This window comes from Chroicocephalus ridibundus, chromosome 13 (genome assembly GCF_963924245.1).
Source record: "Chroicocephalus ridibundus chromosome 13, bChrRid1.1, whole genome shotgun sequence".
Classification (NCBI taxonomy): domain Eukaryota; kingdom Metazoa; phylum Chordata; class Aves; order Charadriiformes; family Laridae; genus Chroicocephalus; species Chroicocephalus ridibundus.
This window is the reverse complement of record NC_086296.1, coordinates 1,743,266-1,767,788: the sequence shown is the minus strand read 5'-3', so window position 1 is coordinate 1,767,788 and position 24,523 is coordinate 1,743,266. Positions and strand designations below refer to the sequence as shown.

The 24,523-nt window shown below is 59.3% G+C and overlaps 2 protein-coding genes across 10 annotated transcripts in view; both read right to left on the bottom strand.

Annotated features, from left to right (window-relative positions):
- Positions 1 to 864: 864 nt before the first annotated feature.
- Positions 865 to 12,842, bottom strand: LOC134522755 (immunoglobulin lambda-1 light chain-like). The gene is made up of 5 exons (XM_063350778.1): positions 12,764 to 12,842; positions 12,360 to 12,644; positions 11,921 to 11,926; positions 3,042 to 3,083; positions 865 to 1,361 (listed from the first exon to the last, which is right to left on the bottom strand). Exons 1-5 carry the CDS (start codon positions 12,807 to 12,809, stop codon positions 1,039 to 1,041), a joined length of 702 nt encoding a protein of 233 aa, XP_063206848.1. The 5' UTR covers positions 12,810 to 12,842; the 3' UTR covers positions 865 to 1,038.
- The window catches only part of LOC134522753 (immunoglobulin lambda-1 light chain-like), a 30,553-nt gene continuing 10,472 nt past the window's right edge, over positions 4,443 to 24,523 (bottom strand). The window contains exons 1-4 of one of the 9 annotated variants that reach the window (XM_063350770.1): positions 24,185 to 24,263; positions 23,771 to 24,065; positions 6,623 to 6,660; positions 4,443 to 4,945 (exon numbers count right to left, since the gene is read on the bottom strand). In XM_063350770.1, coding sequence (XP_063206840.1) covers positions 4,617 to 4,945; positions 6,623 to 6,660; positions 23,771 to 24,065; positions 24,185 to 24,230 — 708 coding nt within the window. In that variant the 5' untranslated portion in view covers positions 24,231 to 24,263 and the 3' untranslated portion in view covers positions 4,443 to 4,616. Of the gene's footprint in view, positions 4,946 to 6,622; positions 6,661 to 9,724; positions 10,011 to 10,129; positions 10,238 to 18,192; positions 18,497 to 19,819; positions 20,124 to 20,242; positions 20,348 to 22,368; positions 22,661 to 23,770; positions 24,066 to 24,184; positions 24,264 to 24,523 lie in introns of those variants that run through there. The other 8 variants (XM_063350771.1, XM_063350773.1, XM_063350768.1 and 5 more) reach the window with 8 other exon arrangements.

Below are 24,523 nucleotides of genomic sequence, written 5' to 3'. Positions count from 1 at the left end.
CTGGTGGGGCTGGGCACCCCGCTGGCACCGACTCAGCCCAAGGAGGGGGCGTGTGGTGGGGCTTTTTTACCCTTTACCAGAAACCCCCCACACCCTAGGCTGTGTACCCAGCAGCGTGGCCAGCGGGGCAAGGGGGGGGATTCTGCAGGAGGCCCGGGAGATGCTGGGAGGGCTGGAGCCCCTCTGCTGTGGGACAGGCTGAGAGAGCTGGGGGGGTTCAGCCTGGAGAAGAGAAGGCTCCGGGGAGAACTTCCAGCCCCTTCCAGTCCCTGAAGGGGCTCCAGGAAAGCTGGGGAGGGCTTTGTGCTATGTGCAGGGCCACAGGGAAACTTCCCTGGGGCTGTGCCGGGGACAGGGCATGGGGCATGCAGGGGCCCAGGCTGCCGCGGCACAGGGTGCAGGGGGCAGACTGGTGCATGTGCATGCCGGGGCTGGCTACACTGGCACCCCCACCCCGGGGACACAAGGGTGACAAAGGAAACGGGGACAGAGCCAGGGCTGGCCAGCAAAGGGACATGGATGGCCGTGGCACCTGGTGCCCAGAGGCCAGTGGGCGAGGGACAAGGCTGGCATCGCCGGGGCCACATGCTTGCCACCGGCACGGGAATTCAGACGGGGCTGGTGCCCCAGGCTGCTCCCCTGGCGTTTGGTGGTGCCGGGGGGGTTCAGCGGGGCCCGCAGGGCTGAGCGAGAGCTGCAGGGAGCCCTGGCACCCCCAGCAATGTGCTCGCGCGCGTGTGTGTGTGCACGCACGTGTGTTCCCATCCCACCCTCCTCCATACTGGTGCCACTGGGGCGACGCCGGCCGGCGCGGGGGGAGCAGGCGCATTGGAAGGACACAGAGACAGGGATGCTGAGCCAGCGCTAGTTCAGTGTCGGCGTTTATTCGTGTGACACTCAGGGCGGGGGGACAGGAGCAGGGGACGGGGGGCTGTAGGGAGAGGCATCTGCAGAGGGGCGGGAGCCGCTGCCACCAGCAGCGGGTAAGAGGGAGGGGGCCGGCGAGGGGCCGGTGGGCGCGGGGGTGTCCCGGCAGGGTTAAGAGCACTGGGAGCTCTTCACAGTCTTCTCCGCGTTGCCGGCCTCGTGCGTGACCTTGCAGGCGTAGGTCTTGTCGCTCTTCCATTCGGAGGCGCTCAGCGTCAGGTAGCTGCTGGCCATGTACTTGTTGTTGGTCTGCCGCTGGGGCCGGCTGGTCTCCACGTTGCTGTTGAGGGTTTGGCCGTCGGCCGTCCAGGTCACCTCCACGTAGCCGGGGTAGAAGTCTCCCATCAGGCACACCAGGGTGGCTTTGTTCTGCGTCGAGAGCTCCTCGCTGGACGGCGGGAAGAGGTGGACCGTGGGGGGCACCTTGCTCTGGCCTGGGCCTGCGGGGGAGAAAGAGGGGTCAGGGGGGACCCTGTGCCCCGCCATAGACCCTGCCCGCCCTGCCCAGAAACTCCGCGCTTCCCCCACAGCCAAGGGTTTATCGTTTAGATCTCCAGTGTACTTAGATTTGGGATACATCTATATTTTTTTTTATATATATGTATATATATAAATATATGTGTATATATGTGTGTATGTAATACACGTACACCCATATATAGCTGTATATATGTTATAGATATACACTATATGTGTATATATGTGCATACACACATTATATATTATAGATATCTATAGATATAACTAATACGCACCATAGACATGTATATTATATTACATATATAAAATATACAATATACTACATATATATTGTATATAGTATATAAATATATGTATAATTATATATCATTTATATAATAGACATACTTATGTATTTTTACATATATTTCATATATAAAACTGTGTAATACATAATATATAATATATATTATATAAAATAACATATTATATAATATATTTTATATTATTATATATTATATAATATAGAATATACATATATATATTATATATCTTATATATTATGTAAGATATATATTTTATATAATATATATTCATATATATATTACATATATTAAAAAAATATCTGTGGTTAGTTGCCATAAAACCATTTCTTTCCTTTTGCAAGGCAATTTTTTTAAAAAATCAGAATTTCCAAGACAAACCATCCTGTTTTCTGCCTAGTTCTGCTTTCAGACACCTTCAGACTTGTCTCAGAAAAAGTAAAACTAAGAATCACCCGAAGGAAGATGGAGAAAAGATGTTCGGTCTTTCCGAGGTGGTTCTGCTGCCTCCTCAAATGTATAAATAAATCTCTCTCTCTCTCTCTCTAATTGAAACCCAGGAGGACTCTGCCATTAAAAACTTTCTGCTGAAGAAATTGGCCAACTACATTTTTCTTGATTTTACGCCCCTAGTAATTTGGGTCAGATCGGGATTTTTGACTGACTTCTTTTAAAAATTACAGACAAAGACAGGCAAACGACGTTCCCGGCAGCATTTTCAACACAACAGTCTCCATTTTTGACACGGCTTACCTGGACAACGGGATCTTTAAGAGGCCCCTGAAAACTTTTCGCTAAGATCCCGGGGACGTGACATTTCAACACAAAGTTGGCCGCGACTTCAGCCCGCTCGCGGCCGAGGCCGGGCTGCCCTTTGGCAGCACCCGCAGCCTCGGGCGCGCGACCCCGCGGAGAAGCCCCTGCTCCTCACCGAGGGCAACGGACTTAGTCCTCAGGACTAAGAGTTGAGAACTTAGACCTTAGACTAATGACTAATTTCTTTAACAAAGACAAAACCTGACTTTCTTAGAGATCTAAAACTGAGTTTTTGAAATTGCCTGTCTGAGACCTCAGTCACATTTCCTGGCCAAATTTTAAGATCTTTCAAGGGAGAAAATACCCCCCAATCCTCTGTGGCGTGCCCCAGAGCCCTCCAAGTCCGCAGTGACAAGACAGAGCCCGCAACGTTGCGCTTAGTGCCCGTCGCCGAACCGGCGGCAGACCCCAGCCCAGCCCCAAGTCCGAGAAAACCCCCCCAAATCATCGAAAATCGACAAAATGTCACGATTTCGGGGTGGGGGAGGAAAGACCGAGAAGAAATCGGCGACTCACCTAGGACGGTCAACATGGTCCCGGCCCCGAAAGTACCACACACTGATACAGGGCCATGCAAAAACCTTCTGCCCCATGGTACGAGGAGTCCTGGGCCCCGTGGATGTGGCACGATGGAGGTGATGAGATGGAGATGCCCAATGGATGCAGCAGGATGGAGGTGGTGGGATGAAGGTGCCCCGATGGACACAGCGGGATGAAGGTGATGGGATGAATGTGCCCCGAGGGACACAACAGGTTGGATGCACAGATGCTCCAGGAAAGCTGGGGAGGGACTCTGGAGCAGGGAGGGGAGCCATAGGACAAGGGGGGAATGGTTTTAAACTGAAAGAAGGTAGATTTAGGTTAGATATTAGGAAGAAATTAAATTGTTTGCTGTGAGGGCGGTGAGCCCCTGGCCCAGGTTGCCCAGAGAAGCTGTGGCTGCCTCATCCCTGGAGGGGTTCAAGGCCAGGTTGGACGGGACTCGGAGCAACCTGGGCTGGTGGGAGGTGTCCCTGCCCAGGGCAGGGGGGTTGGATTAGATGGCCTTTAAAGGTCCCTTCCAACCCAAACCATTCTGTGATTCTATGATTCTGTGCCCCCAGAAGGCTCCTGCAGGGACAAGTGGCAACCCAAAGCCTGATGGGGCCAGGCACCCCACTGGCACCGACACAGCCCAGGGAGAGGAAGGGGCTGGGGCTCTCCCCTTTTACCAGGAGCCTGGGGAGGGGATATCTCCCCCAGAACGGCACACAGCGTGGCCTGGTGCTCCCGTCCCCGATTCCCGAGGTGGCTCCTGCCAACTTTGATGGGTGCCCACAGCTGAGCACTGATGCTCTCGGCACAGCTGTGGCTGGGAGTCACTCTATGTGCGGAGCCACAGGGAAACTTCCCTGGGGCTGTGCTGGGGACAGGGCATCTGGCATGCAGGGGCCCAGGCTGCCGCGGCACAGGGTGCAGGGGGCAGACTGGTGCATGTGCATGCCGGGGCTGGCTACACTGGCACCCCCACCCCGGGGACACAAGGGTGACAAAGGAAACGGGGACAGAGCCAGGGCTGGCCAGCAAAGGGACATGGATGGCCGTGGCACCTGGTGCCCAGAGGCCAGTGGGCGAGGGACAAGGCTGGCATCGCCGGGGCCACATGCTTGCCACCAGCACGGGAATTCAGACGGGGCTGGTGCCCCAGGCTGCTCCCCTGGGGTTTGGTGGTGCCGGGGGGGTTCAGCGGGGCCCGCAGGGCTGAGCGAGAGCTGCAGGGAGCCCTGGCACCCCCAGCAATGTGCGCGCGTGTGTGTGTGCACGCACGTGTGTTCCCATCCCACCCTCCTCCATACTGGTGCCACTGGGGCGACGCCGGCCGGCGCGGGGGGAGCAGGCGCATTGGAAGGACACAGAGACAGGGATGCTGAGCCAGCGCTAGTTCAGTGTCGGCGTTTATTCGTGTGACACTCAGGGCGGGGGGACAGGAGCAGGGGACGGGGGGCTGTAGGGAGAGGCATCTGCAGAGGAGGGGGAGCCGCTGCCACCAGCAGCGGGTAAGAGGGAGGGGGCCGGCGAGGGGCCGGTGGGCGCGGGGGTGTCCCGGCAGGGTTAAGAGCACTGGGAGCTCTTCACAGTCTTCTCCGCGTTGCCGGCCTCGTGCGTGACCTTGCAGGCGTAGGTCTTGTCGCTCTTCCATTCGGAGGCGCTCAGCGTCAGGTAGCTGCTGGCCATGTACTTGTTGTTGGTCTGCCGCTGGGGCCGGCTGGTCTCCACGTTGCTGCTGAGGGTTTGGCCGTTGGCCGTCCAGGTCACCTGCACGACGCCGGGGTAGAAGTCTCCCATCAGGCACACCAGGGTGGCTTTGTTCTGCGTCGAGAGCTCCTCGCTGGACGGCGGGAAGAGGTGGACCGTGGGGGGCACCTTGCTCTGGCCTGGGCCTGTGGGGGAGAAAGAGGGGTCAGGGGGGACCCTGTGCCCCGCCATAGACCCTGCCCGCCCTGCCCAGAAACTCCGCGCTTCCCCCACAGCCAAGGGTTTATCGTTTAGAACTCCAGTGTACTTAGATTTGGGATACATCTATATTTTTTTTATATATATGTGTATATATATAAATATATGTGTATATATGTGTGTGTGTAATACACGTACACCCATATATAGCTGTATATATGTTATAGATATACACTATATGTGTATATATGTGCATACACACATTATATATTATAGATATCTATAGATATAACTAATACGCACCATAGACATGTATATTATATTACATATATAAAATATACAATATACTACATATATATTGTATATAGTATATAAATATATGTATAATTATATATCATTTATATAATAGACATACTTATGTATTTTTACATATATTTCATATATAAAACTATGTGTAATACATAATATATAATATATATTATATAAAATAACATATTATATAATATATATTTTATATTATTATATATTATACAATATAGAATATACATATATATTATGTATCTTATATATTATGTAAGATATATATTTTATATAATATATATTCATATATATATTACATATATTAAAAAAATATCTGTGGTTAGTTGCCATAAAACCATTTCTTTCCTTTTGCAAGGCAATTTTTTTAAAAAATCAGAATTTCCAAGACAAACCATCCTGTTTTCTGCCTAGTTCTGCTTTCAGACACCTTCAGACTTGTCTCAGAAAAAGTAAAACTAAGAATCACCCGAAGGAAGATGGAGAAAAGATGTTCGGTCTTTCCGAGGTGGTTCTGCTGCCTCCTCAAATGTATAAATAAATCTCTCTCTCTCTCTCTCTAATTGAAACCCAGGAGGACTCTGCCATTAAAAACTTTCTGCTGAAGAAATTGGCCAACTACATTTTTCTTGATTTTACGCCCCTAGTAATTTGGGTCAGATCGGGATTTTTGACTGACTTCTTTTAAAAATTACAGACAAAGACAGGCAAACGACGTTCCCGGCAGCATTTTCAACACAACAGTCTCCATTTTTGACACGGCTTACCTGGACAACGGGATCTTTAAGAGGCCCCTGAAAACTTTTCGCTAAGATCCCGGGGACGTGACATTTCAACACAAAGTTGGCCGCGACTTCAGCCCGCTCGTGGCCGAGGCCGGGCTGCCCTTTGGCAGCACCCGCAGCCTCGGGCGCGGGACCCCGCGGAGAAGCCCCTGCTCCTCACCGAGGGCAACGGACTTAGTCCTCAGGACTAAGAGTTGAGAACTTAGACCTTAGACTAATGACTAATTTCTTTAACAAAGACAAAACCTGACTTTCTTAGAGATCTAAAACTGAGTTTTTGAAATTGCCTGTCTGAGACCTCAGTCACATTTCCTGGCCAAATTTTAAGATCTTTCAAGGGAGAAAATACCCCCCAATCCTCTGTGGCGTGCCCCAGAGCCCTCCAAGTCCGCAGTGACAAGACAGAGCCCGCAACGTTGCGCTTAGTGCCCGTCCCCGAACCGGCGGCAGACCCCAGCCCAGCCCCAAGTCCGAGAAAACCCCCCCAAATCATCGAAAATCGACAAAATGTCACGATTTCGGGGTGGGGAAGGAAAGACCGAGAAGAAATCGGCGACTCACCTAGGACGGTCAACATGGTCCCGGCCCCGAAAGCACCACACAGTGATACAGGGCCATGCAAAAACCCTCTGCCCCATGGTACGAGGAGTCCTGGGCCCCGTGGATGTGGCACGATGGAGGTGATGAGATGGAGATGCCCAATGGATGCAGCAGGATGGAGGTGGTGGGATGAAGGTGCCCCGATGGACACAGCGGGATGAAGGTGATGGGATGAATGTGCCCCGAGGGACACAACAGGTTGGATGCACAGTGCTGGACGCGTCCCGGTGGATGTGGCAAGGCAGGAGCAGCAGGACAGCCATGTGAGGACAACTTTGTGTCCTTTCTTGAGGGGCCACGGGAAAATGGGTGGCCTTATCCCTGTTATCCTTCATTGACAGCATTGGACAGTCTCTCCAGAGCTGTGGCCGAGTCATTGATTGCTCCAAGGACCCACTGCTACCCAGGACCACACGCTTTGTGCTCATTACAAGCCCATATCCATGCCTGTGGTGTGGGGACGTGAATCCTGGGTGAGGAAGGGCTGGTGGAGGCTTTGGGTGCCCCTTAGGCATGACAGGCAACACCTTGCCTCAACCTGCGCTGCTGCCACGCCGGTGGCTGTGGGATGACCTGCAGGGCACTGCCCACTGTCCAGCCATTGTACAGTATGTGTGTGGATAAACCTCATGAACAAACCATCCATCCGTCCTTCCCACTGCCCAGAAACACCGGCGCTGCCGTAGGTGCCGTGGTTTCATAGGGGACCTCACCACCCGGCGCCCGCGCCACCCTGCAGCCTGGCTCTGCGCTCTGGGGCAAAACCGGACCCCAGCACAGCCCACATCCTTACCTGGGCAGGATTGTCGGTCCCTGGTGGGCGGTGAGCCCCCTCACAGCAGCTGGGTCAGGGTGCCCTGTGCCCGCGCAGCCCAGGGCAGGGGAGCGGAGCAGCCCTGGCTGCCATTGCGCTGCGCCCGCCACTCTCCCAGAGCTCAGCCCTGCACGCGGGGCGCTGGACCATCCCACCGAGGGTAAATATGCACTTCCCTCTGTCACACCCGCCATCTCAGCGCCAGCAAAGGCACTGGTGCGGGGCTGGATCCGGTGCGGGGGAGTTTCAGAGCCCCCCCTGAGCCAGCGAAGCCTGCCAGCCGTGACGGAGCATCACGGCCCGGGATTCTCGCTGAAGGCACCTATGGCTGCAGCGGTGGGTGATGACCAAAGGCCAGACTCACAGGGGATTTTATCTCTGCCCTAACAGAGCTCAGCGCAGGTCTCGGCACTTAATGCCCGGCCTGGGTCGGGGATCCCGGACCGCAGGCGGAGGGGAGGGCTAGGGGCATTGGCCAGCACTGGCCCCTACGGCAGAGGAGCCCTGGCCAGCTGCCTTCTCCAACTTAATTTAGCTCCTGCCTTTGCTGTGGGAGATCAAGCCAGTGCCCATGGACCAAACTCAGGGCTGGTGCCGCCCCAGCAGCTGAAACAGCAGCAGGGAGGAGCAGCACGGACAGAAGAGCGTGGCAGACATATTTTCCCTGCACAGGAGACAAGGAGACCGCAGAGACCTGCGGGTTTGCTCCAAGCTCCCTTGCCAACGGTATCCCCTACCCACCCAGGAACTCGGCTTCCCGCAGAGCCACCCCTGCCCATTCTGCAGCCCCCAGGCTGCTGCTCCTGTCAGCCCCTGCCTTCCCAGCCCCTCGGAGCAGCAGCCCTCGGGTGAGTGCTCCCGGGAGCATCTCCCAAGGGCCGGGGCATGCACAGGGGGTTGGAGAGGAGGCATCAGAGGCTGTAGGAAGAGCTGGGACCAGGAGAGAAAAGCACACAAGGGATGTAGATGCCTACACACAGCTGCAATAACCAAGATAGGGGTGAGCCAGGAGGGGTGTCACCTAAGACCGACTAACCTCAAATTCCCCAGGGAAGGCTTGGCTGCTGCTCTGTAAAGTTTATTCGCAGTGTGGTGCCAATCTCACAGGGCACAGGGTGCTTGGCTCAGGGCAAATCAGCTCTTGGAGCGCTGGATTTCAATAGCACCAACTGAAACGGAACTTGAAAAATATTCAAATGCTGTGGTTTGTGCAAGTGGTTGTAGAAAGAGGCAGAGTCAGTGAATCTGCCTAGTCACTAGAGAATAAATGGTGCTTCGATGATTTTGTGGTTTGAAGCACTTTCATTTTCAGAGGTTTGGTTTGCCTCTGGGTAGGCTTATGCACCGGTGCAAAGCCTGAAACTAGCCAAAAAAAAAACCACTGACATTTTCTATGCAAAGCATTTAGTTGAAGCTGATGCTATCTATTGCGGAAGATCAGTTTCTGAGCATTTGTCAGACTTTGATGGGGTTTTAGTCCCATTTTATGGGAGGATAATAAAGGGGGACAATGTTCAGTTTGAAGGTCTGGCTCTTATCCTTGGTGGGAGGGATGGAGCAGGACTGATGCTGTGCTGGACATAGCAGACACCCCCCTGGCACGTGGGGGTGAGGGCCTGCGGGTCCCCAGGGGGGCACTGGGGATGCTGGGCATGACCGCTTTGTCCCAGCTGCCAGGGCTGAGCAGGGGAGGCCACGGCAGGCACTCTCCGCTCCTGCCACATGGCTTGCCCAATCGTGCCTGGAAGCAAAGGAGAAGGGACATGGTAGGATGTACCGAGCAGCCTTGCAGCGTAAACCGTCCTGAAACTGCCCTGGCATAGCTTATGGGAACATCTACCCCCAGAAACCATTATGAGCTAAAATTGGCACTGGCTGGAGGGAGCAGGTGCCCAGTGCCTGGGGGCTCCTGGCACAGCTGGGCTGGGAGAAGGGCAGGGGGACACCCAGCAGGGCCCTGGGTGGCAGCTGGGGAGTACAGGGGACCTGGGACCCACAGCATGGGGCTGGGAGGGAGCTGCTGGCCGTCATCCCCTACCCAGCTGAGGGGACGGCCACAGACCTGGGGCTCTAAGGGATGGCTGGGGCAGTCACACCAGGCACAGCCACCTGCAGCACTGGGCAGCAAGGGCAGGGCCGTGGCGGGACTGGACCCACCATCTAATGGGGACAGCAGAGACTCCTAACTGTCCTCTGTGACGGTGGGAGGTTTTTGTATCACTTCCCCATTGCTCTGTGTCACTGTGGCATCAGTACTGCTATCACCACAGTAATAGACGGCCTCGTCCTCCGCTTGGACCCCAGTGATGGTTAACGTGGCCGTGGAGCCAGAGTAGGATCCGGAGAATCGCGAAGGGATGCCCGAGGGTCTATTGGTGTTATCGTAGATCACAGTGACAGGGGCAGTGCCAGGTTCCTTCTGCTGGAACCAGCCATAGTAGCTGCCACCACTGGTGCAGGTGATCTTGACCGTTCCTCCCACGTCGGCTGACACCGAGGGGGGCGTCTGAGTCACCGCTGCCTGGACCAGGGAACCTGGAGAGGGAGAGGAGAGAGGGGAGAAGACCCGGGTCAGCCAGTGCCCCACGAGCACAGCCCTCCCCGGGCAGCGCAATGAGACCCATGAGCCCATTCTCCTTGGGTCTCCAGGGCACCTGAGACATGGGCGAGCACCACGAGGAGGAGAGGGGTCCAGGCCATGGCGCAATCCCACCAGCTACGTGTCCCCACGCCGATGGAGCTGTGTTGCGGACCCCGACTCCCTTTTAAGCCCCCGCTCGCCCGTGGCACGGCCCCTCCATGCAAATCTGAGCCCGCGCTCAGGGCCGGACCCTCCCCGCTCCCCACCCAGCCCCACCACCCCAGGTGCAGCGGGGCTTGTCCGCGGGCACAGAGCGGAGACACGGAGACGTGTCCCAGCTCAGAGCCCAAGACGTGCCAGCGCAGACCCCCATCCCCATCCCAGCCAAGCGGCTGCTGGGCCAAAGGCTGCGGGAGAGCCGGGCACTGGGCAGGGGAACAGGCAGTGCCCACAGCTCCCGGTGACGGGTCTGAATAGTGACAACCCCCAGCTTCCCCCACCCCACCTTCAGCATCTTCCCCTCCTTTGGTGGTCCCAGGCCCCACATAGACCTTGGCCGTTCCTGCCCTCCCCGATGCTCCTGGGGCCCTGCAGCGCTGCCCTTGCCCCTTCTCTCACAGCAGCCATGCAGCGCCCTGCCCCTGGGAGGGGGGCAACCCCTGCCTGGGGCACGCTGGGGCCGAGCGGCTGCCAGCCCTGGGGCAGAAAAGGGCCAAGGGGGCCGGGAGGACACCAAGTTGCACTGGAGGCAGCCAAGCGCCCATCGGCTGCATTAGCAGGACACTGGCCAGCAGTAGGAGAGAGGAACCTTCCCCTCGGCTCAGCGCCCCGAGGCACAGCGCTGCCCTGTGTCAGCTCTGGGTTCCCCGGCCAGCGATGGGGACAGACAGGAGCAAAGCCAGGGAAGGGCCCTGAGGATGATGAAGGGCTCAAAAAGGCAGAGCTGGGATGGCTAAGGTGAAGGCGGGGAGCCTCAGGGGCATCTTATCAACATTATAAGTATCTCCAAGCAGCAGGAAGGAAGATGGAGCCAGGCTCCTCTCAGAGGTGTCCACAGGCAGCACGAGGGGCAAGGGGCACAGGCTGAAACACAGGGAAATCTGCCCAAACCAGCAAAAGCCTTTTTCTGCTGCAAGGACGGTCAAGTGCTGGAACAGGTTGCCCGGGGCACTGTGAATTCTCCGTGCTGGGAGACAGTCAATACCCGCCTGGAGAGGCTGTGGCCAACCTGCAGGAGCCAACCCAGCTTCACGCAGGGGGTGGGACCAGGCGATCTCCAGAGGCCCCTCCAGCCCTGGCGATTCTGGGGCTTTCCCCAGCCCCAGCACCTGCGGGCACCCTCTTGCTTTGCTGCTTCTCTGCCCCGGCTCTTTCCCTGAAACCCGGGCCAAACCTCTCAAGACCTTTACTCGTCCCAGTTTTCCACTCCCCAGCACAGCAAGAGCTGCCCAGCACCGAGCCCCATGGCTCCAGCAATGCCTCCCCATGAGCCCATCGAGATCCCAACAGGCCAATGCTGGGCAAACTCTGCCAGAGCTGGGGTAGCCCAGGGGCTCTGGCTTGCAGCCGTGGGGGCAGACCGCGGCCAGCCCTGCTGTGACCCAGGGCGCAGGGATCGCAGCCCCTTCAGCAGCCTCGTGCCCACCCCAAGAACGGCTGCACCCATAGGAAATGCCCACACCCCCACGACCCCCCATCCCCAACACTGCCCTCCCAGGGTGCCCGGGGCACAGGGACCTGAGGAGCAGGGCCAGGGCAGGGCTGCAGGGGGGCTGATCCCTGCCGGCAGCACAGAGGGGACCGGCCAGAGCAGAGCACGTGCCCCAGGGCAGGAGCCGCCTCACAGGCACCTGTGCTGCTCCACCACCGCCTCCAAGCAGCAGCAGCAGGCGGCACCCCGGGGCCCTGGGGCAACAGCTGGTCTGTGCCTCATTTCCCCCGTGCTGGGAGTCACCCTGACCCTGATCCGCACTGGTGTCCCAGCCAGCACAGTGAGAGACAGCCTCTGCCTCGGCTGGCACCTCAGGGATGGTTGACATGGCCATGGAGAATGGCACATTCCCAAGTGCTGGAGTTCCCTCCCCAGATGAGAGGGGACGGGCACAGACCTGGGGCTCTAAGGGATGGCTGGGGCAGTCACACCAGGCACAGCCACCTGCAACACTGGGCAGCAAGGGCAGGGCCATGGCGGGGACCAGACCCACCATCTAATGGGGACAGCAGAGACTCCTAACTGTCCTCTGTGATGGCGGGAGGTTTTTGTATCACTTCCCCATTGCTCTGTGTCACTGTGGCAGCAGTACTGCTGCTGTCGTAGCTACCACAGTAATAGACGGCCTCGTCCTCCGCTTGGACCCCAGTGATGGTTAACGTTCCCGTGGAGCCGGACTTGGATCCGGAGAATCGCGAAGGGATGCCCGAGGGTCTCTTGCTGCTCTCATAGATCACAGTGACAGGGGCAGTGCCAGGTTCCTTCTGCTGGAACCAGCCATAGCTGTAGCTGCTCCCGGTGCAGGTGATCTTGACGGTTCCTCCCACGTCGGCTGACACCGAGGGGGGCTGAGTCAGCGCTGCCTGGACCAGGGAACCTGGAGAGGGAGAGGAGAGAGGGGAGAAGACGGGGGTCAGCCAGTGCCCCACGAGCACAGCCCTCCCCGGGCAGCGCAATGAGACCCATGAGCCCATTCTCCTTGGGTCTCCAGGGCACCTGAGACATGGGCGAGCACCACGAGGAGGAGAGGGGTCCAGGCCATGGCGCAATCCCACCAGCTACGTGTCCCCACGCCGATGGAGCTGTGTTGCGGACCCCGACTCCCTTTTAAGCCCCCGCTTGCCCGCGGCACGGCCCCTCCATGCAAATCTGAGCCCGCGCTCAGAGCCGGACCCTTCCCACTCCGCTCTCCCCACCTCCCTCCCCGCCCAGCCCCACCACCCCAGGTGCAGCGGGGCTTGTCCGCGGGCACGGAGCGGAGACACAGAGACGTGTCCCAGCTCAGAGCCCAAAACGTGCCAGTGCAGACCCCCATCCCCAGCCCGGCCGAACAGCTGCTGGGCCAAAGGCTGCGGGAGAGCTGGGCACTGGGCAGGGGAAGGTAGGAGGGGACAAGCAGCACCTGCAGCTCCAGTATCCTCACCACAGGTTGTGCGGAGCAGATGAGACACTGCCCATGCCAGGGATGGAAGGACAAAATGTTGCTCTGACTATTGCCACTGGGGTGGATTTTGGGACTCCAGATGTGCCCAACTAGTCTCTCCCACAGGGAAAGGGCTGGGAAAAGGCAGTAGCAAAGCTCCCGTTCCATCTGTCTGAGATCATCATCCTGTTATATGCAACCAGTGAGCACCTGGGACGTTAACGGGGAGCAGGTGAGGGGAGCGAGGATGGGGAGCTCAGAGTAGCCCTCACCCTTGAGTACTGAACGTTGCCTGGTGCCACCCTGCCTGTGCCCTCCTGGCCTCAGCCCATGGCGCGTGGCCCTCCCCCTCACCATGGTCCCTGGCACGGAGCAGGGGGACAAGGCCACCTGGCACCCTGCTGCCCCCACAGCCACTCCTGACACCACAAACGCAGCCCCCACGGGGCCAGGACCCCTGCCCACAGCCTGGCCCTATTGGTCACACTTACCTCCAGCCCATGTCCCCTGCCCTGTCACACTCATGGGGATGCAGGAAATGCCAAAGCTGTGATCCCTGACGGGGCAATCCATGACACAGAAGAGCTGGCACCGTTGTCCCCAGTGGTAGCCCCAGTCCGGGGGTCCCAACGCCGCCTGGGGCCAGGATCAGGATGCTGGGCAGCCCATGGCTGTCATGGGGCCGTGGTGGGACATTGCCCAGGGCCAGGGACTTCTCTACAGGTCAAAGGTCCTCGGGGGGGTCCTGCACAGGCTGAGCATGAGCCGAACGGGCCAGAACTGGGCAAACACAGACGAAGTTGGAGAAGCCCATAGGCTCCTGTTGCAGTACAACGGAGCAGCACCTGGCCAGCCCTGCTCTGCCCCGACAGCCTCACACACGGCCCTGCAGCTGCTGTGCCCATGGAAACGTGCCTTCCCAGGGCTTAAAGGCAAAGCTTTGGCCCAGCTCCCAGCCCATGGCACGTCCCCACCTCTTGGGGCTGGAGCTGCAGTTCCAGCAGGGCTGAACCCCACTGAGGTGGTGCCCGGGGGGCTCCTGGCACAGGTGGGCTGGGAGGAGGGCAGGGGGGCACCCGGCAGGGCACTGGGGGCCAGCCAGCGAGCGCAGGGGACCTCAGCCTGGCACCACGAGACAGGGACAGGGCTGCTGGGGTCGTACCCAGCCCAAATGAGAGGGGACGGGCACAGACCTGGGGCTCTAAGGGATGGCTGGGGCAGTCACACCAGGCACAGCCACCTGCAGCACTGGGCAGCAAGGGCAGGGCCATGGGCGGGCCCTGTCCCACCATCAAACGGGGACAGCAGAGACTCCTGACTTTCCCCTGCGATGGCGGGAGGTTTTTGTATCACTTCCCCATTGCTCTGTGTCACCGTGACACCAACATAGCTGCCCTCGTAGCTACCACAGTAATAGACGGCCTCGTCCTCCGCTTGGACCCCAGTGATGGTTAACGTGGCCGTGGAGCCGGACCGGGATCCAGAGAATCGCGAAGGGATGCCCGAGGGTCTGCTGCTGCTACCATAGATCACGGTGACAGGGGCAGTGCCAGGAACCTTCTGCTGGTACCAGCCATAAGCATTGTTGGTCCTTCCACAGCAGATCTGGGTGGTTTGCCCCAGCGACACGCACACTGGGAGTCGCTGACCCAGACCCGTGGGAGTGCAAGGGGCTGAGGCAGGAGCTCTCCCTGCCCACCCGCAGTGCGAATGCTCCCATGGGCTGGCAAACACCCACGCACCCAGCCCCGTGCCCCTAGGGTGGCTGCAATGCCGCAGGGCCCCGGGCAACACTCATCACGGGGAACAGAAATGAGACAAAGCTTTTCCCAGGCAGCTCCGCAGGCTCCAGCTCCCAACACTATCCCAGGCTCCTCTGGCCCTCCCATGGCAGCTGGGACGAGCTCAGCCAGGGTCTCTCCAGCAGCAGGGCCACATCACTGGGGTCACAGCCACAGCCCTGAGACATGGGGCACACGGGGAAGGGCAACAGGAGGGAAACGGAAAACCCCAAAGCTGGTGAGAGGGGCCTGCCTGGCTGAGAGGAAGGAGGAGATGAAACCAACCTCTGACACCCAAGGTCTCGATTGCCTGCGGCTCAGTGTCACAATGAGACCAGCACTGCTGCTGTCCTCGCTACCGCAGTAATAGACGGCCTCGTCCTCCGCTTGGACCCCAGTGATGGTTAACGTGGCCGTGGAGCCAGAGTAGGATCCGGAGAATCGCGAAGGGATGCCCGAGGGTCTCTTGTCATTCTGATGGATCACAGTGACAGGGCCAGTGCCAGGTTCCTTCTGCTGGAACCAGCCATAGCTGTTGCTGCTCCCGGTGCAGGTGATCTTGACGGTTCCTCCCACATCGGCTGACACCGAGGAGGGCGTCTGAGTCACCGCTGCCTGGACCAGGGAACCTGGAGAGGGAGAGGAGAGAGGGGAGAAGACCCGGGTCAGCCAGTGCCCCACGAGCACAGCCCTCCCCAGGCAGCGGGATGAGGACAGGGCCCCTGTTCCATAAGGTCCTGATGCCACAAAGGGACCCAAAGCCACACACACAGAGCCGGGAGGCCCTGGGAGGAGAGCTGACAGAAGCAGGGACAGGGACGGGAGTGACACAGTTGCAGAAAGGCCACGGTCACGGGATGGGCAGGTTCTGGGGGAGCGGAACCCTGCCCAGATCAGAGCATCCCAGCACAGAGGCACCTCCAGCAGCAAGAGGAGGATGGGGCTGCCAGGAGCAAGAGGCAGTGACCCTGGGGACAAGGCAATGCCATGCATCCTGCGTGGCATTGACCAATTGGGAGAACATTTACAGTCACATCCTTGGACAGGAAAAAGATCTTGCTGCAGCCCCACAGCCTTGCTCAGCCATGAGGGAGAACAGCAGAAAACCTCAACTTTTATCTCTTCTGTAGCTCATTTCCTCATGTCTCTGTGTCTCTAAACCAGCACTGCTACTGCTGTCGTAGCTACCACAGTAATAGACGGCCTCGTCCTCCGCTTGGACCCCAGTGATGGTTAACGTGGCCGTGGAGCCGGACGTGGATCCGGAGAATCGCGAAGGGATGCCCGAGGGTCTGCTGCTACCACCATAGATCACAGTGACAGGGGCAGTGCCAGGTTCCTTCTGCTGGTACCAGCCATAGTAGCTGCTGCTACCCCCGGTGCAGGTGATCTTGACGGTTCCTCCCACGTCGGCTGACACCGAGGGGGGCGTCTGAGTCACCGCTGCCTGGACCAGGGAACCTGGAGAGGGAGAGGAGAGAGGGGAGAAGACCCGGGTCAGCCAGTGCCCCACGAGCACAGCCCTCCCCGGGCCACGGGACGTGGCCCCTGTCCCCAGAGGCCCCAGCCATGCGCAGCACCTGAGACATGGGCGAGCACTGCAAGGAAGAGATCCCACCAGCTATGTGTCCCCACACCGATGGGGCTGTGTCATGGAACCCAACTCCTTTCTAAACCCCCACCCTCCATGGAAATGTGCCCCACAATGGTCACTGGCAGCTCCTGTCCCAGTGCTCCCCTGCCCACTGCAGGCAAGTCTCTGGCCCACCAAAGGCGCTGAGATCATCTGGGCTGCCGGCTCCTTCCCCAAGGCGGCTGCTGAGCTCTCACCTCAACCAGGGCCCAAAAAGTGCCAGTCCCGGCCCAGGAGCACCATGGCCTCGCTGCTCTGGGAACGCACAGTGACAGAGGAGCTGGGAAAACCAGGAACTGCTTCAAAGCAGGGTGCCACAACTCGGCCGCTCTTAAGTGCCACAAGAGAACGGCAGAGAACTGGGATTTTGAAGGGGACTGGAAGCACACGAAGGCCAGGAGCTTCAAGGCTCCCAACAGCAAGGGGCTGCAGGGACTGCCCTGCACCAGGGGTTACAGCTGCACCCGGCTGTCCCCAGCCCCTCTGCCTCCTGCTGCCCCGGCAACCTCAGGACCGTGGTGCGGGGCCACACTGACACCGTGTGGGGACCAGAAGGACCGACCTCAGGGACAGCCCCGGAGGAACCGAGAGCACAGCCTGGCACAGGACTCTGCCCGTGCTGCCCCTCACCCCCGCCACAGCCTCCACCAAGTCCAGACACACCTCCAGCCCCTGCCACAACCCTCACGGCTTCTGCATGGGACCCTGCCCAAGGCACCCCGGGCTCACGCGGGACAGCAGCTCACACAGACACAGGGCCCTTGGGCGCCGTTCCTGTCACCAGAGGAGGGTGGCCATCGGCCCTGAACTGGCAGCGAGCCCAGGGACCAGAGCGGGACACCCACAGGTGACGACAGCGTGCCTCCCAACAACTTTGGGCCAAAGGGCCGGCCACAGGACGAGACATTTTGAAGGCAGGAGCAACCGGCCACACCACAGGTCTGCACTACGTGAGCTGTGTCCCTTCCTCCAGCACCACCGACAGGATCGCTGACACCCAGGCACAGCAGACAGAGCACCCACCCACCGCCACCCTCCAGATGCTGATCACCACTGCCGTCCTGGGCACAGGACACTGCTGCACCCGCAGCAGGGGATCTGGACGTTTTGTCCCAGGTTTCCTGGCATGGAGGGTGGGACAGGGCCAGACCCCTGGGCCCAAAGGCCACAGCCGCGTTCAGCGATTGTGGCCAGGGCACCAACCACTGCAAGGAAGAGGACGCAGTTTCAGCAGGGCTGAACCCCCCTGGGGTGATGCCTCAGACGCAGCCGAGATGGGAGGAGGGCAGGGGGGCACCCGGCAGGGCACTGGGGGCCAGCCAGCGAGCGCAGGGGACCTCAGCCCGGCAGCACGGGACAGGGACAGGGCTGCTGGGGTCGTACCCAGCCCAAATGAGAGGGGACGGGCACAGACCTGGGGCTCTAAGCGATGGCTGGGGCAGTCACACCACACACAGCCACCTGCAGCACTGGGCAGGGCCGTCGTGGGGACAGGACTAACCATCAATCTGGGACAGCAGAGATTCCTAACTGACCCCTGTGATGGCAGGAGTTTTTTGTATCACTCCCTCATGGCTCCATGGCACCAACATAGCTGCTGCTTACGTAGTTACCACAGTAATAGACGGCCTCGTCCTCCGCTTGGACCCCAGTGATGGTTAACGTGGCCGTGGAGCCGGACTTGGATCCGGAGAATCGCGAAGGGATGCCCGAGGGTCTCTTGTCATTAGCATAGATCACAGTGACAGGGGCAGTGCCAGGTTCCTTCTGCTGGAACCAGCCAGCATAAGGATTGCTGCTGTAAAGCCCAGAGCAGGTGATCTTGACGGTTCCTCCCACACTGGCTGACACTGAGGGGGGCGTCTGAGTCAGCGCTGCCTGGACCAGGGAACCTGGAGAGGGAGAGGAGAGAGGGGAGAAGACCCGGGTCAGCCAGTGCCCCACGAGCACAGCCCTCCCCGGGCAGCGGGACGGGAAACACCACAGTCAGAGAAAAACAGACCTGAACATGGCCACAGGCAAATCTGGGGAGCTGAGCCCAAGCAAAAATGCCCCAGCACAGAGGCAGCTCTGGCAGCACCACGAGGACATGGTCCTCAGTAGCAAGATGCAGTGGGGTGGGTGACAAGGCCACACTGTTAACTGTGTAGGGACAAGGACAATGGTCCCCAGCCATGGAGTCACCTCTAGTGCTCTGGGATATAAAAGTGAGGACATTCACTGCCATGGTCACGCAGAGGGGCAGGAACCTGCCTCAGCCCCACAGTCAGAACCCCAATCCGCTGGGAGGGAGAAGGGCTGAAACCTCTTCTCTGACTTTCGAGCCGATGTCTCACTTCCTATTACTCATCATCATCAGACACTATAGCCACTGCTGCTGCTGTCGTAGCCACCACAGTAATAGACGGCCTCGTCCTCCGCTTGGACCCCAGTGATGGTTAACGTTCCCGTGGAGCCAGACTTGGATCCGGAGAATCGCGAAGGGATGCCCGAGGGTCTCTTGTTGTCAGCATAGATCATGCCAGGAACCTTCTGCTGGAACCAGCCATAGCTGTAGCTGCTCCTGATGCAGCTGATCTTGACAGTTCCTCCCACGTTGGCTGACACCCAGCGCGGCTGCCTGGACGAGGGAACCTGGAAAGGGAGAGGAGAGAGGGGAGAAGACGGGGGTCAGCCAGTGCCCCACGAGCACAGCCCTCCCCGGGCAGCGGCATGTGGACAGGGCCCCTGTTCCATAAGGTCCTGATGCCACAAAGGGACCCAAAGCCACACACACAGAGCCGGGAGGCCCTGGGAGGAGAGCTGCCAGAAGCAGGGACAGGGACGGGAGTGACACAGTTGCAGAAAGGCCCCAGTCACGGGATGGGCAGGTTCTGGGGGAGCGGAACCCTGCCCAGATCAGAGCATCCCAGCACAGAGGCACCTCCAGCAGCAAGAGGAGGATGGGGCTGCCAGGAGCAAGAGGCAGTGACCCTGGGGACAAGGCAATGCCATACCTTCTGTAGGGACAGACACAAAGTGCCTCCCCCAGGCCCAGAGTCACCTCCTACATGGCATGGTACAATTGGGATAACCTTAACAGTCATGTCCTTCGACAGGAATAGGAGCTTGTCTCAGCCCCACAGCTCTGCTCAGCCAGGAGGGGGACGGGAAGAAACCCCCCATTTTTACCTCCTCTGTAGCTCACTTCCCCAACTCTCCGCATCACTGCACCAGCATCACTGCTGCTGTCCCAGTTACCACAGTAATAGACGGCCTCGTCCTCCGCTTGGACCCCAGTGATGGTTAACGTGCCCGTGGAGCCGGAATTGGATCCGGAGAATCGTGAAGGGATGCCCGAGGGTCTCTTGCTGCTCTCATAGATCACAGTGACAGGGGCAGTGCCAGGTTCCTTCTGCTGGTACCAACCAACATTGCTGCTGCTGCTGCTGCTACCCCCGGTGCAGGTGATCTTGACGGTTCCTCCCACGGTGGTTGACATCGAGGGCGGCTGAGTCACCGCTGCCTGGACCAGGGAACCTGGAGAGGGAGAGGAGAGAGGGGAGAAGACCCGGGTCAGCCAGTGCCCCACGAGCACAGCCCTCCCCGGGCAGCGCAATGAGACCCATGAGCCCATTCTCCTTGGGTCTCCAGGGCACCTGAGACATGGGCGAGCACCATGAGGAGGAGAGGGGTCCAGGCCATGGCGCAATCCCACCAGCTACGTGTCCCCACGCCGATGGAGCTGTGTTGCAGACCCCGACTCCCTTTTAAGCCCCCGCTTGCCTGCGGCACGGCCCCTCCATGCAAATCTGAGCCCGCGCTCAGGGCCAGATCCTGTCTGGGCACCCAGCAGGGCCAGGGCAGCTCCGGGCATGGGGCAGCAGCAGCGCCCCTCTGGCCCCAGCCCCAAACATCAGGACAAGATCCCACCATTCCCACCCTCCTTCCATCGCATCCAGCTGCAGCCTTTCTACCTACCACCCAGCCCTTCTCCTGCCTGGTCATGGCCTTGGCGAGCAGAGGAGCCAGTGCCCAGCCCCACGCCTTCAAGCTCTACCCCACAGCCCAGCACCCTCTGGATGGGCTCAGGCCTCTCACAGGCGACCCCCAGGGCACATTATGGTGCCTGTGGAGTGGCCCCAGTGGGCAGGTCCCTGGGCATGGACCTGCAAGCTCCCCTGGCCTGCAGATCTTGGTAGGCTGTCAGCTGCCCGGGCTTCCCACCAGCAGGGCTTTGCTCCCCCAGACTCCTCATCTGCGGGCCTGAAGGTGAAGCTTTCTCCTGGCCCCTTGGCTGGCAGCACCATCCTGCCTCTCCATGATGGGGCCGAGGTTTCAGCAGGCTGAACTCTCCCACGGTGATGCCCTGCAGCAGGGCACAGACCTTGCCGCAGTCAGGTCCTGCCAAAACACAGCCAGGTGCCCCTCTCCTGCAGCCCGGGCCAGCTGGGCTCCCCCAGACTGTGCCCAGCCAGCCCGCACCCACTGCGCCACCAATGGCTCCTCCGCCCGCACCACCCCTGCCCAGGCCTTCCACGCGCCCACAGCACCACGGCCCCCACAACAGCCCAGCGGTGCGACCTCCCTCCCTGCTGCACGGATCTAGCCGTTCCCTTGGCTGCAGGAGCCGCCGGATATCTCCATGCCGGGGCTCACATAGAGCCGCGCCAGCAGGACGCCTCTGGCCAGGGAGGAGCCCACCAGCAGCCACAGCACCTCACGGCAGCTCCAGGGGAAGGCAAGAGAGCGGGGGGGAGCAGGTACCAGTGACAAAGTGTGCCCTGGTGCAGCAAGGGACAGGGGCAGGAGGGCTGCTGGGGGCATCCCCTCCCCAAATGAGAGGGGACGGCCACAGACCGGGCGCTCTCAGGGATGTCCAAGCTGGGACACCAGGCACAGCCACCCGCAGCACTGGGCAGCAAGGGCAGGGCCATGGCAGGGACCTGTCAGAGCATCAAATGGGGACAGCAGAGACTCCCATCTGCCCTCTGTGGTGGCAGGAGGTTTCCGTATCACTTCCCCATTGCTCTGTGTCACGTTACAGCTGCCGTCCTCGCTACCACAGTAATAGACGGCCTCGTCCTCCGCTTGGACCCCAGTGATGGTTAACGTGGCCGTGGAGCCGGAGTAGGATCCGGAGAATCGCGAAGGGATGCCTGAGGGTCTGTTGTTGCTGTTGTAGATCACAGTGACAGGGGCAGTGCCAGGAACCAGCCATAGCTGTAGCTGCTCCCGGAGCAGGTGATCTTGACAGTTCCTCCCACGTCGGCTGACACCGAGGGGGGCGTCTGAGTCAGCGCTGCCTGGACCAGGGAACCTGGAGAGGGAGAGGAGAGAGGGGAGAAGACCCGGGTCAGCCAGTGCCCCACGAGCACAGCCCTCCCCAGGCAGTGTGACAGGGACGGGGACCCTGTGCCCAAAGGTCCTAATGGCACAGAGGGACCACAGCCCACCAGGCAAAGCTCAAGGCTGGACCCCTGGGACCCGGTGAGGAGAGCTGGCAGAAGCAAGATGACGTGGTCACCAGCAGCAAGAGACAGTGGGGCAGACAACAAGGTAATGCCATGCCTTTTGTTGGGACAAGCAAGAAGCGTCCACAGCTCCAGAGTCACTTCCCAATTGGCATGGTACAATCAGGAGGACAGTCACAGCCATGACAGGCAGAGAGGATGCAAACCTGCCCCAGCCACACAGCCCAGCTCAGCCATGAGTCATAAGGGCAGAAAAACCTGTTTTTAGCTCCTCTGCAGCTCATTCCCCACGACTCTGTATCACTACACCAGCATCACTGCTGCCGTCCCAGCCACCACAGTAATAGACGGCCTCGTCCTCCGCTTGGACCCCAGTGATGGTTAACGTGGACGTGGAGCCGGAGAATCGCGAAGGGATGCCCGAGGGTCTCTTGCTGCCATCGTAGATCACAGTGACAGGGGCAGTGCCAGGTTCCTTCTGCTGGTACCAACCAACATTGCTGCTGCTGCTGCTGCTACCCCCGGTGCAGGTGATCATGACAGTGCCTCCCACGGTGGTTGACATCGAGGGTGGCTGAGTCAGCGCTGCCTGGACCAGGGAACCTGGAGAGGGAGAGGAGAGAGGGGAGAAGACCCGGGTCAGCCAGTGCCCCACGAGCACAGCCCTCCCCGGGCCACGGGACGCGGCCCCTGTCCCTAAAGTCCCTGATGCCACAGGAGGACCCACAGCTGCACAGACAGAGCTGAAGACTAGAGACCCATGACCTTGCAAGGAGAGCCTGCAGCAGTAGGGAAATGGAACACCACATTCTGAGGGAAAGGGACCTGGTTGTGGCTACAGAAACTTCTGGGGAGCAGAGCCCAGCCTGGCCCAAAACAACCCAGCAGGGACAGGAGCAGCAGCAGGAGGATGGGGCTGCCAGGAGCAAAAGGCAGCAGGGCTGGGGATGAGGCAATGCCATTCCAATTATGGGGACGGGGAAAAGGAACCCCCAGCCCCAGAGTCACCTCCTGTACCTTGGGGCATGGAGGTGGGGACATTCAAAGTCATGACCTTGGACAGGGGACAGGAGTGCGCCCCAGCTCCACAGCCACAACTCTGCTCGGCCATGAGGGAAAAGGGCTGAAAACCTTCCTCTTCAATGCTGAGCTCTGTGTCTCACTTCCCCATTTCTCAGTGCCTTCACCACTCCGATCAGCACTGCTGCCGTCGGAGCTACCATAGAAATAGACGGCCTTGTCCTCGGCTTGGACCCCAGTGATGGTTAACGTGCCCGTGCAGCCAGACCAGGATCCGGAGAATCGCGAAGGGATGCCCGAGGGTCTCTGGTTGTTGCTATAGATCACTGACAGGGGCACTGCCAGGTTTCTCTCGTACCAGGTATAATAAACACTGCTGCCCCTGCAGCAGGGGATCTCATGGTTTGTCCCAGGTTTCCTGACATCGAGGGTGGGACAGGACCAGACCCCTGTGCTGAAACCCCAGACGGGTTCAGCAAGTCAGGCCAGGGCATCAAGCACTGCAAGGAAGAGGACTACAAAGCCACACAGACACCAGGCACAGCCACCTGCAGCACTGGGCAGCAAGGGCAGGGCAATGCGGGGGGACCTGCCCCGCCATCAAACAGGGACAGCAGAGACTCCTAACTGTCCTCTGTGATGGCAGGAGTTTTTTGTATAACTACCCCATTGCTCTGTGTCACCGCGACACCAGCATTGCTGCTGCCGTCCCAGCCACCACAGTAATAGACGGCCTCGTCCTCCGCTTGGACCCCAGTGATGGTTAACGTGCCCGTGGAGCCAGACGCAGAACCAGAGAATCGCGAAGGGATGCCCGAGGGTCTCTCATCATTCCAGTAGATCACAGTGACAGGGGCAGTGCCAGGAACCTTCTGCTGGAACCAGCCAACATAGCTGCTAACCCCGGTGCAGGTGATCTTGACGGTTCCTCCCACGTTGGCTGACACCGAGGGGGGCGTCTGAGTCACCGCTGCCTGGACCAGGGAACCTGGAGAGGGAGAGGAGAGAGGGGAGAAGACCCGGGTCAGCCAGTGCCCCACGAGCACAGCCCTCCCCGGGCAGCGCAATGAGACCCATGAGCCCATTCTCCTTGGGTCTCCAGGGCACCTGAGACATGGGCGAGCACCACGAGGAGGAGAGGGGTCCAGGCCATGGCGCAATCCCACCAGATACGTGTCCCCACGCCGATGGAGCTGTGTTGCGGACCCCGACTCCCTTTTATGCCCCCGCTTGCCTGCGGCACGGCCCCTCCATGCAAATCTGAGCCCGCGCTCAGGGCCAGATCCTGTCTGGGCACCCAGCAGGGCCAGGGCAGCTCCGGGCATGGGGCAGCAGCAGCGCCCCTCTGCCCCCAGCTCCAAACATCAGGACAAGATCCCACCATTCCCACCCTCCTTCCATCGCATCCCGCTGCAGCCTTTCTACCTACCACCCAGCCCTTCTCCT